The sequence below is a fragment of the Natrix helvetica genome (genome assembly GCF_964273705.1).
Source record: "Natrix helvetica genome assembly, chromosome: 6".
Lineage (NCBI taxonomy): Eukaryota > Metazoa > Chordata > Lepidosauria > Squamata > Natricidae > Natrix > Natrix helvetica.
Window position 1 is genome coordinate 31,952,043 of NC_138553.1, and position 16,131 is coordinate 31,968,173.

Sequence of the window (16,131 nt, forward strand, 5' to 3'; positions counted from 1 at the left end):
GACTACTTATAGATCTTACAGCAATAGAGTAATTTGGGAAGAATTGATTTCCTCTTACTGTTTTTAATGAGAATTTGTTACGATTACTCAAGGCTTGTTTTCAAGGCGCAGTCTAGACATATATGAATAGCAATTAAGTAGATTTGTGTTTAATTGAGATGCAAATGGAAAACTGAGTATCTGCTGTCCTGAAATAAAGATGGATAAAATGAAAAGTAAAATAGACTTAAATTTGTAACAGTAAGCCTACCTCTCCGGCCGGATGCAATATGTGTTGACTGGGGGGCAGAGGTCGACCCTGAGGCCACTCTCTTGTGGGGTGCCGCAGGGGTCGGTCCTCTCGCCCCTTTTGTTCAACACATATGTGAAGCCGCTGGGTGAGATCATCCGTGGTTTTGGGGTTGAGTACCATCTGTACGCTGATAATACTCAGTTGTACATCTCAACCCCAAGCCACCCCAACGAGGCTGTCGAAGTGATGTCCCGGTGTTTGGAAGCCGTCGGGGTCTGGATGGGGGACAACAGACTCAAGCTCAACCCCTCCAAGACCGAGTGGCTGTGGCTACCGGCACCTCGGTTCAGCCAGCTGATTCCATCACTGGCCATAGGGGGCGAACAATTGCCCCCTGTGGAATGGGCGCGCAATTTGGGCGTCCTCCTAGATGCCCGGCTGTCAATGGATGATCATGTGGCAGCCGTGGCAAGGGGGGCGTTCCACCAGGTTCGCCTGGTGCGCCAATTGCGCCCCCTTCTGGACCGTGATGCCCTACGCACAGTCACTCACGCACTGGTGACGTCTCGCCTGGACTACTGTAACGCTCTCTACATGGGGCTTCCCTTGGGACGCGCCCGAAGACTGCAGCTAGTCCAGAACGCAGCCGCGCGGGTAGTCATGGGGAGTACTAGGTACTCCCATGTAACACCTCTCCTGCGCGAGCTGCACTGGCTACCTGTGGTCTTTCGGGTGCGTTTCAAGGTTCTGATCACCATTTTTAAAGCGCTCCATGGCATAGGGCCTAGTTACCTGCGGGATCGCATCCTCCCACATACATCCCTGCGGCCAATCCGCTCTCACAGGGAGGGCCTTCTCCTGGTGCCGTCCACGAGGCAATGCCAACGGGCGACCCGAGGAGTAGGGCCTTCTCTGTGATGGGCCCAACCCTCTGGAACGACCTCCCCCCCGACATTAGAACCACTACTGACCTCCGCTCCTTCCGACAGAAACTGAAGACACACCTGTTCCGACTGGCTGGTTTGGCATAATTTATAACGTCTACCTCCTGGCATACACATTCTTACTGGTTTTTAGAGGGATAGTGTTTTAAATTTAATCTGATATTTTAAACTTTTGTATTGACTTATTTATTAGCAGTACAGTTTGGCATATTTTATCCTCCTCATATACATGTATTTCTGTAGTTATTTCTATGTTTTAATCTGTTGCATTTTAATGCGGACTGTACACCGCCCCGAGTCCCTTTCGGGAGAGGGGGCGGTATATAAACGCTAATAAATAAATAAATAAATAAATAAATACCTTGAAAAGGTGAAAGTTTCAAATCTGGCCTTTTAAAAGTGTAAAACTTAGTTTACACTGCATGGCTCCATCTGTTGTCCCTTGGGTAGTAGTTTGGTAGATTTCACTGCCACCGGTCTTCCAGAAAATGTGTCCGTTCCCATAATGTTAATGGGTAAAAGAGAGAGGCCTCCCATATGATTGTCTTTTTGGTAAATTAGGGTTAAAAATGGAAATAATTAAATAATTTATGTAGTGCAATCTCTGCCCTTTTAGCATAAAAGCATACAATTAGTGTTCGGCTGTTCTTTTTGAGAAAGAAATCAATCTCATAAGAGAGAAAACGTTTTCTGCTTTCTGAGCATTATTGACTACTGGTGACAGTCAGAACGAATTCCTGCGGTTTTCTAGGTAACATTTTCAGAGTTGGTTGGCTACTCCCTTCTTCCTAGGGCTGAGGGAGACCTAAATGTCAGTGATTGAAAGCATAGAGCCCTGCCCTATTTGAAAGCTGGCAGTCTCATATGTTAAAAAGAAAAGAATAAACTATTTGAGGGTAATCCAAATGAAAAGATAACAATTCAGTTCTGCAGAATTATTAATTATCATGGGATCCAGCCAATCACAAAGGTACAACTCTCATTGGGAAGCATTTTTCATAGGGAATCCAATCTTGCCTTTCTATACATCTAGATTAGTTCTTTGTAAAAATTGGAAAAAGAAACTGAATTTGGTCAAAAGAGATTTGATTTTTTTTTCCTGTTACAGACCAATGGATTAGGCTCCATAGATGACATTGAAACAGGTAACAAATGCATTTATGCTTCTTTGATTCGTAGTTATTACCACCACCACCACCCTCAAACGGAACAAGAGGTTTTGCTTTCAGAAAGAAATCTGCAAAATATTTGCTTGTCACAATTTGTCATTAGGGCATCTAACAGGAATAGCAGGAAATACCTGGGAAAAGACAAATCCTTTCTTTTTGAGAAGTCAACACGGTTCTTTCAATTGCTCTCACTGATGCAACTGATACAGTTTATAAATGTGAATAGTGGCCATGATAGAGCCATTGCTAGAAACATCTGACCATCACATCTATGTAAGAATAGTTTGTAATTCTGAAAAGTGTCTTTGAATTGGACATCATGAGGCAGTTTCTAAGAGTATAATTCTAGCAAATAGGCTAATGAATCTTTTCACAAAGATGAACAGTTTGCTTTGAAGATGAGAGGGTTTATTAGTTGAGCAATAGGGGAAATACTCTGCAATCAGAATGTTCTGTGTTCTGACTGGGCTCTTAAAAAAAAGATGATACAAGCATCTGTCTCTGGAGAGCAACTACCACTCAGAATAGTCAATGCTAAGATATACAAATATATTGCTTTGTGTTTACTCTCTAGATTGCAATGTATGTAAGGGTAGTGTTTAGCTGTAATCTCATACGTAATCTTCCAGATAGCTCTGTGGTCCTTCATTGCATCGTTACTCCTAGTGCTCCTTCTGTCACTGCCAGCAAATCCAATGCCTTTTCATCAACCGACTTGGATACGAAAACCCTGCCAACATCACTCCCTGCAACTAACCTGCTCCCTTCTACAGATGTGGCATCTATACCAGAGTCTGACAGTGTAGATGACTTCACTGAAGGAGAAGTTCTTGGAGACGAACTGGACTCATTTCTGGATTCTATTGCAGATGGGTCCCAGTACCAACTAGTAAGAGTGACTTTTGTAGATGCGCCTCTGTTTTAGTCACTGCTCTCTAGCCTCTTTGTCTTAATCATTACAGGGTTTACTTAGTACATTCCATGCTCACCCTCCATCACTGCTTTTTAAACTTCTCCCTTCTAAGTAATGGAGGACATTTGTGATGTGAGTTACATAATGATACATGGAATTGTTCATTATCTCAGAGAAAGGACGAGTGCAATCTTAGTGTTTGCAATTGTCTAAATAAGTATAAGCAATTGAAGATTTTAACATTATATAATTCCTCTCCTTAGCTCCCACTTTTTTGAGTGTACAATTAAACTTAAGATCACAATTGGCCCCAGAGCTTCTGTCACTAACTGATAACGGTCATAAAGCATGATGTCACGTGACACCTTCATTAGCAACTGCCATCTCGGCAGTCCCAGGTGCCATTGTAACTCCAGACACATGGGTCATTAAGCAGGAAGCAGAGGGAGTTCCAAATAAGTGCAGAAGTGGGGGAGGTCTGGCACAGGTTGCATATGTGTTTGGGGAGGTTTTGTGGCACAGCCTCAGGGAGACCTAAGAAAGAGGGGGTGAGAAGGCCGGGGAAAGAATATGTTTCTTGGCTACCACACCTTGGGGAGTCTCAGCAGCACAGGGCTAAGTAGCCCCCGCCCCAGGAAACACAAAGGACATTTTTGGCATGCTGTGACTCTGGGGTTGTAAGAAGTCACTGAGCTGCAGTGCAGTGCCATTCCTGAGGCTGTAAAGCAGGGGTGTCCAAACTTGGGAACTTTAAGACTTGTGGACTTCAACTCCCACAATTCCCCAGTCAGCCATGCTAGCTGGGGACTTCAGCTCCCAGAATTCCCCAGCTGGCTGGGGAATTCTGGGAGTTGAAGTCCACAAGACTTAAAGTTCCCAAGTTTGGACACCCCTGCTGTAAAGGAATGGACATAGCTTGTTAAAGGTTACTAGGGCTTCCTAGTAACACTTTTCCCATTTCCCAAATTGTCTTTAAAAGGGAGCTCTGATATCTGGTATAGGGAAATCCATCACTTAATGTCAGAGCTCGCCTGCATTTGCATACAGTCCCTAACCCATCTCAACCATTATTAAAAATAGTAAAATTTGGACAAATGCAATAGGTTAGCTAGCTAAATCTTTTGGAGCTCAGTCTCAACAGTTTTTCTTTCACAACCAAAAGGCCACCATAATAGTGGTGTTGTCCATATATTCTCCTTCATTTGAGCTGATCAGTCTCCAGTCTATTGCAGTTCCCATAAAAATAGCCTGGAGTAGCTTACTGGTTGGATACATGTTCAAGCTAATGGTTTTTCTGCTGGTCTTTTCCTTCCTTTGCTATGACTTTCCAAAGCTTCTGTTCCCCCTGGGATCATTGGGCTATTGTGTGCTTGCTTCCCTTTGTTCAGTTATGCTACTTATTTCAAGGTTGCCCAGAATACCTAGTTAGCTTTAATCATGGTTAAATTGATGCCAGCATAAGCATAATCTTTTGTAGAGCTGTACTTTGTATTCAGAGACAAAAGAGGTTTCAGACCGTGCAGGATCATGAATGTAGCATTAGTCTGCAACTCTTTAAAGCAGCTGCACATTTTTTTAAAGATTGCATAACAATCCTTCCTCGTTGTTCCTCCATCCTCAGGAAAAGACACAGCTGGTTAAACAGTTGCAGGCAGGTTATGCTCTCATACACACTTTTGCCTTGAGTTCAAAGTGTTGCACACCCTAAGTCTTAAATAGCATTTCAGAAGCATTTGATTAGTCAGTGCTTAATGTTGCTGCCACATTCGAAAAAGTAATTGCAGACTAATTTTAGAGTGAACTGGTTCTCTGTAACATTTTGTCTTATCTGGCTATATCCTATCTTGCATCACAGAGATGGTGGTGTATAGGTGAATCTCTCATAAAGTTCAACATGTCTAGAAATGTAAAGTAGGAAAGTGGGAAATAATATTTTAACTTCTTCCCTTTAATCATAACACATTTTATTTTTCCCCAAAGTCTCTTGTCCGTGGTGCCATTCCTGCCAATCTGCCAAGTGAAGTGCCCCAGCTCATCCCTGTATTTCCAGGTGGTACTCCACTTCTTCCTCCTGTGGTGACCGCTAACATTCCAGTCTCCACACCGCTGCCACCTGCCTCCTTTGGCCTAGTGATGGAGGCTACAAAGCAACTCTCATCTTCATCTGTTCTGGATACCTTTGAAACACCAGTTGGGGGCAGTGGCACGTCTCCTTTGGATTCACTGGATTCACTAGATCTGCTCCCTTACACAGAGTCTCGGATGGATATGTTAGATGCTTTTGGAACCAGTGGGGGATCATTGGATGCTTTAGATACCTTTACTGTTGGTAGGTATGGAGACTATTTAAGTAATATTAGCTTGTGACACAGGAAGAGCCAGTGTTAATCTACGTTCCCTCTAAGGTGCGCGGCTGCGCTAGCGCGCAGGTGGCAAGAAAACACCGTGCAGCAGTTTTCAACTGCCGCGCAGTGATTTCTATTGCCACAGGCTTTGGAAGCTGGGGAGGTCCTTTGCAGGCAGCTAGAACGGGCCGCCTGCAAAGGACTTCCCCAGACTTGCTTTGAGGAGCACGGGGCGACTGAGGCTAGTTGTGAAGCCCCAAAGCCCCCACCGCCACCGGAAGAACTGCTGCCACCTCCTCCTCCTCTAACAGGCAGCACTGCCGGGTTTGCCGCCCGGCGCTGTGGCTGAGATGAAGCCGCCAAAGCTCCAGCCGGCATCTCCGCACGTGGCAGCGGCGCCTCCCCTCCGCTCAGAGCAGCTGAGCTCAGTCAGCGCTGGGTTACCCCTGCCCCCTCCTCCTCCTCTGCCGTGCTTTTGAGGAGCCATGAGGCTGCAGGAGCCAGTAGGAAGGCGGGGGGGAGCAGGGGAAAAAAAGCCTCATGGCTCCTCAAAAGCACGGAGGAGGGGGAGGGGGCAGAGGTAACTCAGCGCTGAGCTCAGGAGCAAATCTGGTGATTCTGTTGGAGGAGGAGGAGGAGGAGGTAGCAGCAGTTATTCTGGTGGCAACTCGTACTCGTCGGCATCTTCAGCAGAAGCCCTGCCCACAATGAAGAAAGCAAAGATGGAGCAGATCCACGCAGATGACATCGCTGCAACATGACTGGAGGAGGAATTCTGGGAGTTGAAGTCCACAAGTGTTAAAGCTGTCAGGTTTTTTTTCTAGGGGTGCAAGGATCTTGTAACTTGACAGCTTTAAGACTTGCACGCTTCAGTGCCAGAGTTCCTGAGCCAACAGGACTGGAGGAGAAATTCTGGGAGTTGAAGTCCACAAAACTTAAAGCTGTCAGGTTTGAAGACCCCTGGGGTTTTTTTTCCCTAAAGGGTTAGGGGTGCAAGGGTCTTGTAACTTGACAGCTTTAAGAGTTGCGTGCTTCAAATGCCAGAGTTTCTGAGCCAACATTTTGGTTGCTAAGCAGGAGCGTTGTTAAGTGATACTGATATTATATAACACTTTGAATTAAGCAGGTACCTTGAAGAAACATAACTTTGAGTTTCAAATAATACTGATTTCGTTGTTGTCTTAGGTGACATCTGTGAAAAAAATTCGGGTGCTTAGGCATGAAAATGTGCCGCTCAAACACTATACTTTTCTGCTCACATCGAAAAAAAATTAGAGGGAACATTGGTGTTAATCAGTGCAGTGATTAAAATGCTTGCCTAGAAACCAGGAGACAATGAATTCATGTATGGCAGTGATCTCCAACTTTTGTGGCTTGGTGGACCGGCAGAGGCAGAGGGGATGGTTTAGTGTGTGCAAACACACTATTATCACAAGTGCAGCACACCCACCACTTCCACAGACCAGGGTTGGAGACCTGATGTAAGGAATGAAATCTGGCTTGTGATTTTGGGCCAAACGGTCTCTTAGCCCAACCCACTTGTTAGGGTTGTTGTGAAGAAAAAGAGGAGGAGAAAGGAATATTGTGCATGTTTGCTGCCTTGAGTTACTTATAAAGTAATAAAGGCAAGATAAAAACATAATCAATCTAATAAAGAGTAGTTCCGCATCAGTATTTCGTAAGTAGAATGGCATTTTTATGTCCTGGATCGGTCCCTCCGTTGCTGTTTATGGTTTATTTTCCCATCTCCTACTCTTTATTAATGCATTGTATTGTGCTATTTTGTATCATATCTATTGTGGTTGATGTTAAAGGTGTTGAATAATAGCTTTAGGAGATCCATTGTTGTAGATCAGTGGTCCGACTCTGTGTCAAGCTGCGAGTAGAGGTTTCTTTTGCTGCGAATGCCAACAGGACAGTTGACAAGATAGTTTTGCATGTGCACCTGCTGCTTGTGCAAATGGAGCATCTTGTGCTTGCCTGCTGCTGCACAACCCAGTTCCCAGTGGGCCGAGGATTGGGGGTTCAGACAAATCTGAAAAAAATGCATGGTTTACAGCAGGAATGAATTGTCCTGAAAACATTAATACTTAATGCAGGCTATATCTCCCAGGATTGTCTACCATTGATCATGCTGACTAGAATGCTAGTTGTTGTTCAGCAGAGTTTCACCCAAGGCATGGCAATACATTTCTCTCTAGAACTGAGCCACCACCAGTGGAAGAATCCAGGCCAAAGCTTAGATAAATAAATTGCTCTTATGGCAGTTAAAAGAAACCCTAATAAGGAATATCAGCCATTGAAGATTCTAACAGTCCACCCCACTGTATGTGAGAAAATTTAAATATTACAATTCCTTTCCCCACCTTTATGTGGGAATAGATTTCTTGCCCCTTATTTTTTGGATTTGGATATGAAAGTCATTTGCATTCTTTTCATCATGGTCCTTTTTAGTTTCAGGCTGTTGGGTTCCAGGATTGGGTTTCAGCCCTTAATATATGTGAAATTTAAGAACTACAAAGAAAGGGCTTATGTGTAGTATTGCTTCCATAGGATGTTGCATAATTGACATTCACAAAAATCTAAAATTGTTTTTTTTTCCCCCACTCCTTAGAGGAAACCAGCACTCAAGAACCTCGCCAGGCTGCTGGAATTCAAAAGTCACTACCATTGGTGAGTAACCTTTTCCCTTAATTGAGAAGAAGAGAAATGCCTATTAACTTTATTAAAAATTTTATTTTTTATTTTTAGACAAACATAAAACATACAAACATAAACACACACAAAATAAAAATCCTTCTCCAATTACTTACAGTGCGTCAATTAGTTACAAAACTTTTGTGCTTTCTCACAAATTGCAAGTGAAAAGCCTTCACTTGCAATTTACATGAAAACTCCTATCATTCTAATATGTATGTATACAATTGTTATGGTTATTGAACATTCATTTGACTATAGCTATTATTACATCCTTTTTATGTAAAGTGTTCTAAATTTAAGATAAATTTATATTATGGCATTTTCATCATCCTGAAATCATCCAATAGTATTACATCTTTATATTCTATTCTATATAGAATTATTTATCTTTTATAACAGAACTTTTAAACATCCTCTCCATAGTCCTCACTTAGAATTTATTTAAAATTTCATATTATCAATCTAGTGTATATATATGCATTATCATTATTAATCATTTATTTAGCTATAACTATTATTACTTTATTTTATACATAATGTTCTAATTTTAAATATGTTTAACTTACTTTTTATTCTAACATTTCATTTCTTCACCCTGTATCCTTCCAGTAGTAGTGCAGTCCTATATCTCTTGCCATTTGTGGTATTTGTATAATAAGTCTTGTGTGGATTTCTCTTGGCACCTTGTTGTTCCTTGTGTATTATAAAGACTCGAAACCCTCCAACTATTCCTTTCATCCGCTTGCCTTTAGTTATCACCGGTGCTTCTGCCAAAATTTCTCTCATTGTTTCTGCCAATTTTTTTCCCTTCTCTTCTTCCATGTTTTGACGTTTGAGATAGGGTTCCAGTTTGTTAATCTCTCTTTTCAACATTCCACTCCTGTCATTTCCAACCACGCTCGATTTACTGTCAATATCAACAATTTTCTTATCACTTTGTTCATATTTTTCTTCAATTTTTTGAACTCTATCTTCAAATTTCATCATCGTTTTATAAATATTCTCAACTCTTCCCTCTATTTTTTCTGTTTTTTGTTCCATGTTCTCCATCCCCTTTTCAATGTTTTTTGTACTTATTTGTACTTTTTGAATTTCAAACATAATCATTTGCAATGTTAATTCTTTTTCTTCTTCATGTTGCACCATTCTTCCAGGTTATAAACACTGCCACTAAAACATCCAAAGCTTTTTTGTTAAGTTTCAAACAAGTTCACTATAATCTTTCAGTCAAGGTTTTCTCTTCATTTCAGTCCAGCTATTGATAGTACTCCAGAAGAGCACCTGTATAAACAATTCATACTCTTCCCACTATCAGGAGCCTTGAAGTATTAAATATGAGTCGAATGATCAAAAGAAATTAAAAAAACAATGTTTCCAAGATGGCAGCGTTGCTTCTTTTTCCTCTGCCTCTACCTCTCTCTTTAAATTCTGGGCTTTAGAAAAAAATAGTGCTTAAAAACCAGCTGAGCGTTGTAAAAAGAGAAGAAAGGAAATCATAATCCACGCATATGAAAAAAGAGGAAAAATAGAAGAAGAGGGGGAAAAAGAAACCAGTCCAATTTAAAAAGTAAGAGGCATTTGTAAGAGTTCCATCCATAAAAAAAAGCAAAATAAAAAAAAAGATAACACAAGTATAAGTTTAATACAGGCTTGCTTCACTGCTTACTCTCTTCTGTCTTCAATTGTAATTTTACTCTAAATCTTTTTGGGTGTTCTCTAATAGTAAAATTTATCTCACCATTTCGACACACTCTCTCTTCTGCTTTTCTTCTGTTCAGGGGCTGTCCCAACCTTCTGCAGCTTCAATGGCTGCTTCTCATTGTTGCCGGAAAAAAGAGTTTCTCCTGGATCAATCAGGAACTTTGCAATGTCCCTGAGATCATCAGGACATGCCCTTCTCTATCACCATCTCTACGGGATGGTTTAGGTCCAAAAGGACCGTCCAGCAGCAGAGATATCGACAGCAATCCTGGAGCTCCAAGATTGCATGTCGTGTCGTAGCGATGTCAGCCCCGCCCTTCCGAAATGCCTGTTAACTTTTTCATCCAGTGCTCAATTTGATTAGCAAAATATTGCTGTAATTCCTTTTTTTTTTTTTTAACTTCACTTCCTAATCTCTTCCAAAGATTCTGTGTTGGAGTGATCATAAATTGTCTGAGTGATTTGACATTGGATGAGCAAAGGAACAACTTCCTTTTGGGTCTAAACCATTTTATAACTAAACAAATGAACTTTGAAACATTGCAGAAGGGGAATGTATATCTCTTGCTACGAGAAAAATGCTGCTTAATTTAATATTTGGTAATACTTTCACAATAGGAAAACGCTCCTTTTTCTGTGACATGCTACATGTTGAAAATGAGGCAGGTTAAGATGGTCATTATTGCTACATGTAGTCTTTGACTTACAACAGTTCATTTACTAACCATTTGGAGTTATAACGGCACTGAAAAAGTGACTTATAACCATTCTTCCCACTTATGACCGTTGCAGCATCCCTGTGGGCACGTGATCAAAATTCAGATGTTTGGCAACTAGTTCATATTTATGAAGGTTACAATGTCCCAGGGCCATGTGTTCACATTTTGCAAATTCAATGGGGAAGACAGATTCACTTAACAGTTGTGTTACTAACAACAACTGCTGTGATTCACTTAATAACTATGGCAAGAAAGGTGTAAAATGGGGAAAAACTTAACTGTCTCGCTTAGCAACAGAAATGTTGGGTTCAATTGCAATCGTAAGTCAAAGATTACCTGTATTTTTGTTCATTTTGTTCATTTGAAAAATGAAGAACCCTGGGGAATGGTAGATGGATCTGATCTTGCTGATCTCTAAGGAAGCTTATTTTATTGTCTTTTTCAGGCAAACCAAACTGGGCCAAGCACCCACACCACAGTACCCAAAGTTGTAGAATTTCTTATGTCTCAGCCAAAATTGATGATGTCCAACACAACTCTGCTTGTGAAGAATCCCTTGGTGTCTACTCACATCTTCAAACAGGCCTGTCACATCTGCTATCCCAAAACAGGTCATCTGCTTATGATGAAGATGGCCTCAAATGTTTAGCAAAATTGGACTCTTGTTAACATTGTCCTCTTTTATAGGCCCCAAAGCTGGCGATTATACTTATCGAGAAGGCCTGGAACATAAGTGCAAGCGAGATATACTACTGGGCAGGCGTCGTTTATCAGAAGATAAAACTTGGAAGAGAATTCGGCCACGTCCAACCAAGACGAACTTTGTGGGATCCTATTATCTATGCAAAGGTGAATTGAAGAAAGAGGAGAAAGTAATACAATGCAGACTGTTTCATGAAGGAGGAAAAGTTTTGTGCAGGTTGGGCTGAAGAATGTGAGGGCAATACATTGTTTATTTTTGTCTACTTACCTAATCATTGTGTTTGCTGATTGTAGAGATTTATAAAACTCCTTTAACATTTCCAGGTATTAAAACATTTAAAACTCAAACTTGAAAGAAAAAAAAATACTCATGATAGTGGTAAAATAATGAAAACATTTGGGAAATATTCCACTCACTGTTCATCTAATGATCATGGTGAGATTTTCTCCCCACTGAAAGTCAATGCAAACAATAATAAATAGTCAATACTTTGTTGCCCTTGCATGGTGATGTAAGGACTGACACTGGTGAAGTGGGAACCAACAATTCTCAGGTCTGACAGAATCATAGTAAGTATTGAACAGGGACCTCCCAATCAGAAAGCTAGGAAAAGAACGGCCAAAAGTCTGACTCAAATTTGGGAGGGAAAGTCTTAGGATTTAAAGCCGAAGGGCTGACGATTATGTATAGGACTTGATTTCTCTGTTCTGCTGTATTTTTAATTTATGTATTTGTATCCCGCTTTTAATACTTTTACAAATAACCTAAGGTGGAAAGTGCACTTAATATCCCTCCCATTTGCCTCCACAGCAACAGCCCTGTGAGGTGGCTTGAGCTGAGAGAGAGTGACCAAGGTCACTCAGCTGGGTTTCATGGCTAAGGTGGGATTTGAACTCACAGTCTCCCAGTTTCTAGCCCGGTGCCTTAATCATTGGATAGAACTACTGTATTTTTCAGAGTATAAGACGCACCGGAGTATAAGACACAGTAAGGTTTTGAAGAGGAAAATTAAACAAAAAAATTTTGCGCTCCTCAAACCTCCCCAAAACAGCCCGTTTTTCGCAAAAAGGGCCCTGTTTTCCCCCCCCAAAAGGACATGAATAGCCCTTAGGAGGCTTGTAGAATGCTCTGGGGGTGGGGGCAAGGGGGGCAAAAACAAGCAAAAAATGCTCTGTTTTCACAAAAACGGGCCCATTTTTGTCAAAAAAAAGGCATGGATAGCCTTTACGAAGCTTATAGAATGCTGCTGGGGGCTGGGGGGGGGGCAAAAAACAGCCTGTTTTTCACTCATTTCTGCCTTCCCCGGGAGCTCTCTAAAAGCCTTCTAAAAGCTATGCACAGCCATTTTGGTGAAGGGGCAGCGTTTTGGGAGGCCAAAAATGCTGTATTCCGTGTATAAGACGCACCCAGATTTTCAGCCTCTTTTTTGAGGGGAAAAGGTGCGTCTTATACTCCGAAAGTTATGGTAGTTCTACACTACAGATCTTCTATTTGTATAAAACATATTTCTTGTTTTCCATAAAACAGCTTCTCTACATGGGTGAAGTCAGCTTCTGCTGTTAGCAGTTGTTAGCAGCTTCGGAATGCAAGAGTGCGTTCCAGGAGAACAAAGGTTTATTGCTGCGATTGATATGAAATCTAGCAAATGTCAACATACAGTTGCCTGAGGCAACCAATTAGTGTGTCTCAGTGTAGGGTAGGCTGTGTTACCATTAAATCCGTTCTTGCTTAGTCAAGAGGAGCTGAATACAGGTGGACCTCGACTTACAACCATTTGGTTAGTGACTGTCCAGAGTTACAATGGCACTGAAAAAAGGGACATGACCGTTTTACAAACTTATGACTTGAAGCATTCCCCTTGTCAGATGATCAAGCAAAGTCAATGGGGAAGCCAGATTCACTTAAGGACCTTGTTAATAACTTAACAACTGCAGTGATTCACTTAACAACTATGACAAGAAAGGTTGTAAAATGTGGCAAAACTCACTTAACTGTCTTGCTTAACAATAGAAATTCTGGGTCTTTTGTGATCGTAAGTCGAGGACTATAGTAATACCTTCAGTAAATTTCCTTAGGGTCTTTAATGAACTTTTCAGTTTCTCTTTATCAATTTGTGAAGCTTGGGGAGGGAGAGAAGGAAACAGTATAAAGGGTAGCAAGAAACCTTAGTTTTGATTCTAGCCTCCACTCCATGTATGGTGGTCTGATGTTTGTTGCTTTGTAGATATGCTTAACAAGCAGGATTGTAAGTACGGGGATAACTGCACCTTCGCGTATCACCAGGAGGAGATCGATGTGTGGACAGAGGAGCGAAAGGGAACACTCAATCGTGACCTCTTGTTTGATCCACTGGGTGGGATCAAGCGAGGTAACCTGACTATTACCAAGATCCTGAAAGAACATCAGGGCATATTCACCTTTCTTTGTGAGGTATGAAATAGGCAGTGCAACATACAAGATTGTATTTTCATGGTATTGCCCACTGTGCCTTTACTTGTTGCTTACTGGATTACATCATAAGAAAACTGCCCAATGCCAGTATTGGGTTTTGAAGGTAATCATCACAAGCTCACTCACTGTCACATTTCAATTGAGCTATGAACAGAAAATAATTATGTGAGAATGAGTGACATTATTTCATTCCTTAAAAGTTTATGGCCAGCCTAGAAAAGAGTTGATTTTTTTTTTAGCTTGCCTGTATTTGTTTTTCAAGTGACTGGGCAGAGAACCATTAAGTAGTTCATGTATTGAAATAAGTTACAACTTGCTGAACAAACCGGACTGGCTGGAAAAACGTACTACGTGATATAGCTGTATTCTCACAACACACTAAACACAATGACTAAATCCCAAATGAATGAGGCCTTGAGATTGAGTGTTACATTTGGCTTCAGAAGACCTGTTTTTTTTAAATTGTGAAGCTGTTTGAGCTATCATGTTTGCAGATGACACAGAATTAGAAAGGATATGGCTAATACTGAGAAGATAGGAATAACAATCAAAATAATAGATAAATTGATTGAAAATAATGATATTTGGTAGAGTCAAATGCAAAGTATTTTCCTTAGAAAATAAAAAATGTATCACTATAAAAAGAGGATTCTTGGATTAGTAATAGTACTTTTGAAAAGTTCCTGAAGCCCCAATTTCCAAACGAATAAATTGTTCTGCTATTCGGTATTCATCAAACCTTACCTCATGTGTTATGATAATTCTAGTCGTTGCATTTTAAAATGGGAGAGGTTCAGACAGCAGCTGTGAGAAAAAACCTAAAGACTAAGACATATGAAGAGAGATAGAAATAATTCAGAATGTTTAGCCTTGAGATAAGAAATGTGGGAAAGGGATGAAGTGGTGCTCTTCAAATATCTTAAAGGAGGTCACCTACAAAAGAGGTGAAGACATTTTAAGTTATTCTAGAATTCAAAATCTAAAATAATAGACTAAAGTGATGGAAAAGCCATTTCTGACTATTAGAAAAGCTTCATAATATTAAAAGCAGTTTGTCAGTGAAACTAGTTACTGAGATAAGTGATGAAATTCCCTTCTGGAGTCGTTCAAGCAGAAGGTAGACATCTCTTGGAGATACTGAGCAGAATCTAGGGTCAATGACAGGAATGACTTCTTTCACGTCTCTGATCTGAACTAGAGCCTCCAAGTGTCAGTTTTGGTATGCAATATAATCTATAATCAAGAATTCAATTCAATTCAATTTATTAAATTTATAAACCGCTCCCTCTCCCCGAAGGGACTCGGGGCGGTGTACAGTCAAAGTTAAAATACCGTATACATAAAAACATCAAAACACCGTAACGACAAATTATATACATAAAAATCTATACAGTAATAATAAGATTAAAACAACATTAAAATCTACCCCAGAAATTTAAAATAACTGCCAGGGGGATTGGAGAATAAAACTATAGTTGGGCCAGGCCAGCTAATTGGAACAGGTGGGTCTTGAGATTCTTGCGGAAGGAGCGGAGGTCAGTGGTGATTCTAATATCGGCGGGGAGGTCATTCCAGAGGGCTGGGCCCATCACAGAGAAGGCCCTACTCCTGGGCGCCGCCCGCTGGCATTGCTTAGTGGACGGCACCCGGAGGAGTCCCTCCCTGTGAGAGCGAATTGGTCGCAGGGATGTATGGGGTAGGATGCGATCCCGCAGGTAACAAGAATTGGAGGGAAATGTATATTCTTGTAGGCAAAAATGGAAGTATATTGAGAGAAAATGTCATTGTCTTTTATATAAGTGTGCAGAGCAAAAAAGCCTAAACTGCTATTTATATATACATATATATATATATATATATGTTTTCAGATCTGCTTCGATGGCAAACCTCGAATAATCAGCAAAGGGATCAAGGACTCTCCAGCAGTGTGCTCTAACCTAGCTGCAAAACATAGTTTTTATGATAATAAGTAAGTAGGTTGGACCTATCTTCAGCCAGTAACATGTAACTGTTTATTAAAGGGAAGCTGAGCTACAAAGTCACAATTATATTTCTTCTATAAAAAGAACAGTGTTATGCTATTTTGTAGGAATGTTAAACAGATTACTCGTTCCTGATCCCACAGACCTTATTCAATGGTTATGTTGAGCTGCTCTCATTACTAGCTGGTAGTTTGAAATAGCTCCATACAGCTATGCCCATCTTAATCGTCACACTGAATGCTGTTTCCAAGAGGCTACTATTCCTTAAGCAT

At 40.9% G+C, this 16,131-nt stretch overlaps 1 protein-coding gene across 13 annotated transcripts in view; it reads left to right on the forward strand.

Annotated features, from left to right (window-relative positions):
• ZC3H7B (zinc finger CCCH-type containing 7B) overlaps positions 1-16,131 on the forward strand; it is a 68,917-nt gene that overhangs the window by 32,592 nt on the left and 20,194 nt on the right. For 11 of the 13 annotated variants that reach the window (XM_081957659.1, XM_081957669.1, XM_081957668.1 and 8 more), the window contains exons 8-15: positions 2,285-2,321; positions 2,975-3,234; positions 5,239-5,587; positions 8,218-8,276; positions 11,169-11,334; positions 11,411-11,572; positions 13,651-13,856; positions 15,746-15,846. In XM_081957659.1, coding sequence (XP_081813785.1) covers positions 2,285-2,321; positions 2,975-3,234; positions 5,239-5,587; positions 8,218-8,276; positions 11,169-11,334; positions 11,411-11,572; positions 13,651-13,856; positions 15,746-15,846 — 1,340 coding nt within the window. The remainder of the gene's footprint in view (positions 1-2,284; positions 2,322-2,974; positions 3,235-5,238; positions 5,588-8,217; positions 8,277-11,168; positions 11,335-11,410; positions 11,573-13,650; positions 13,857-15,745; positions 15,847-16,131) is intronic. The other 2 variants (XM_081957662.1, XM_081957661.1) reach the window with 1 other exon arrangement.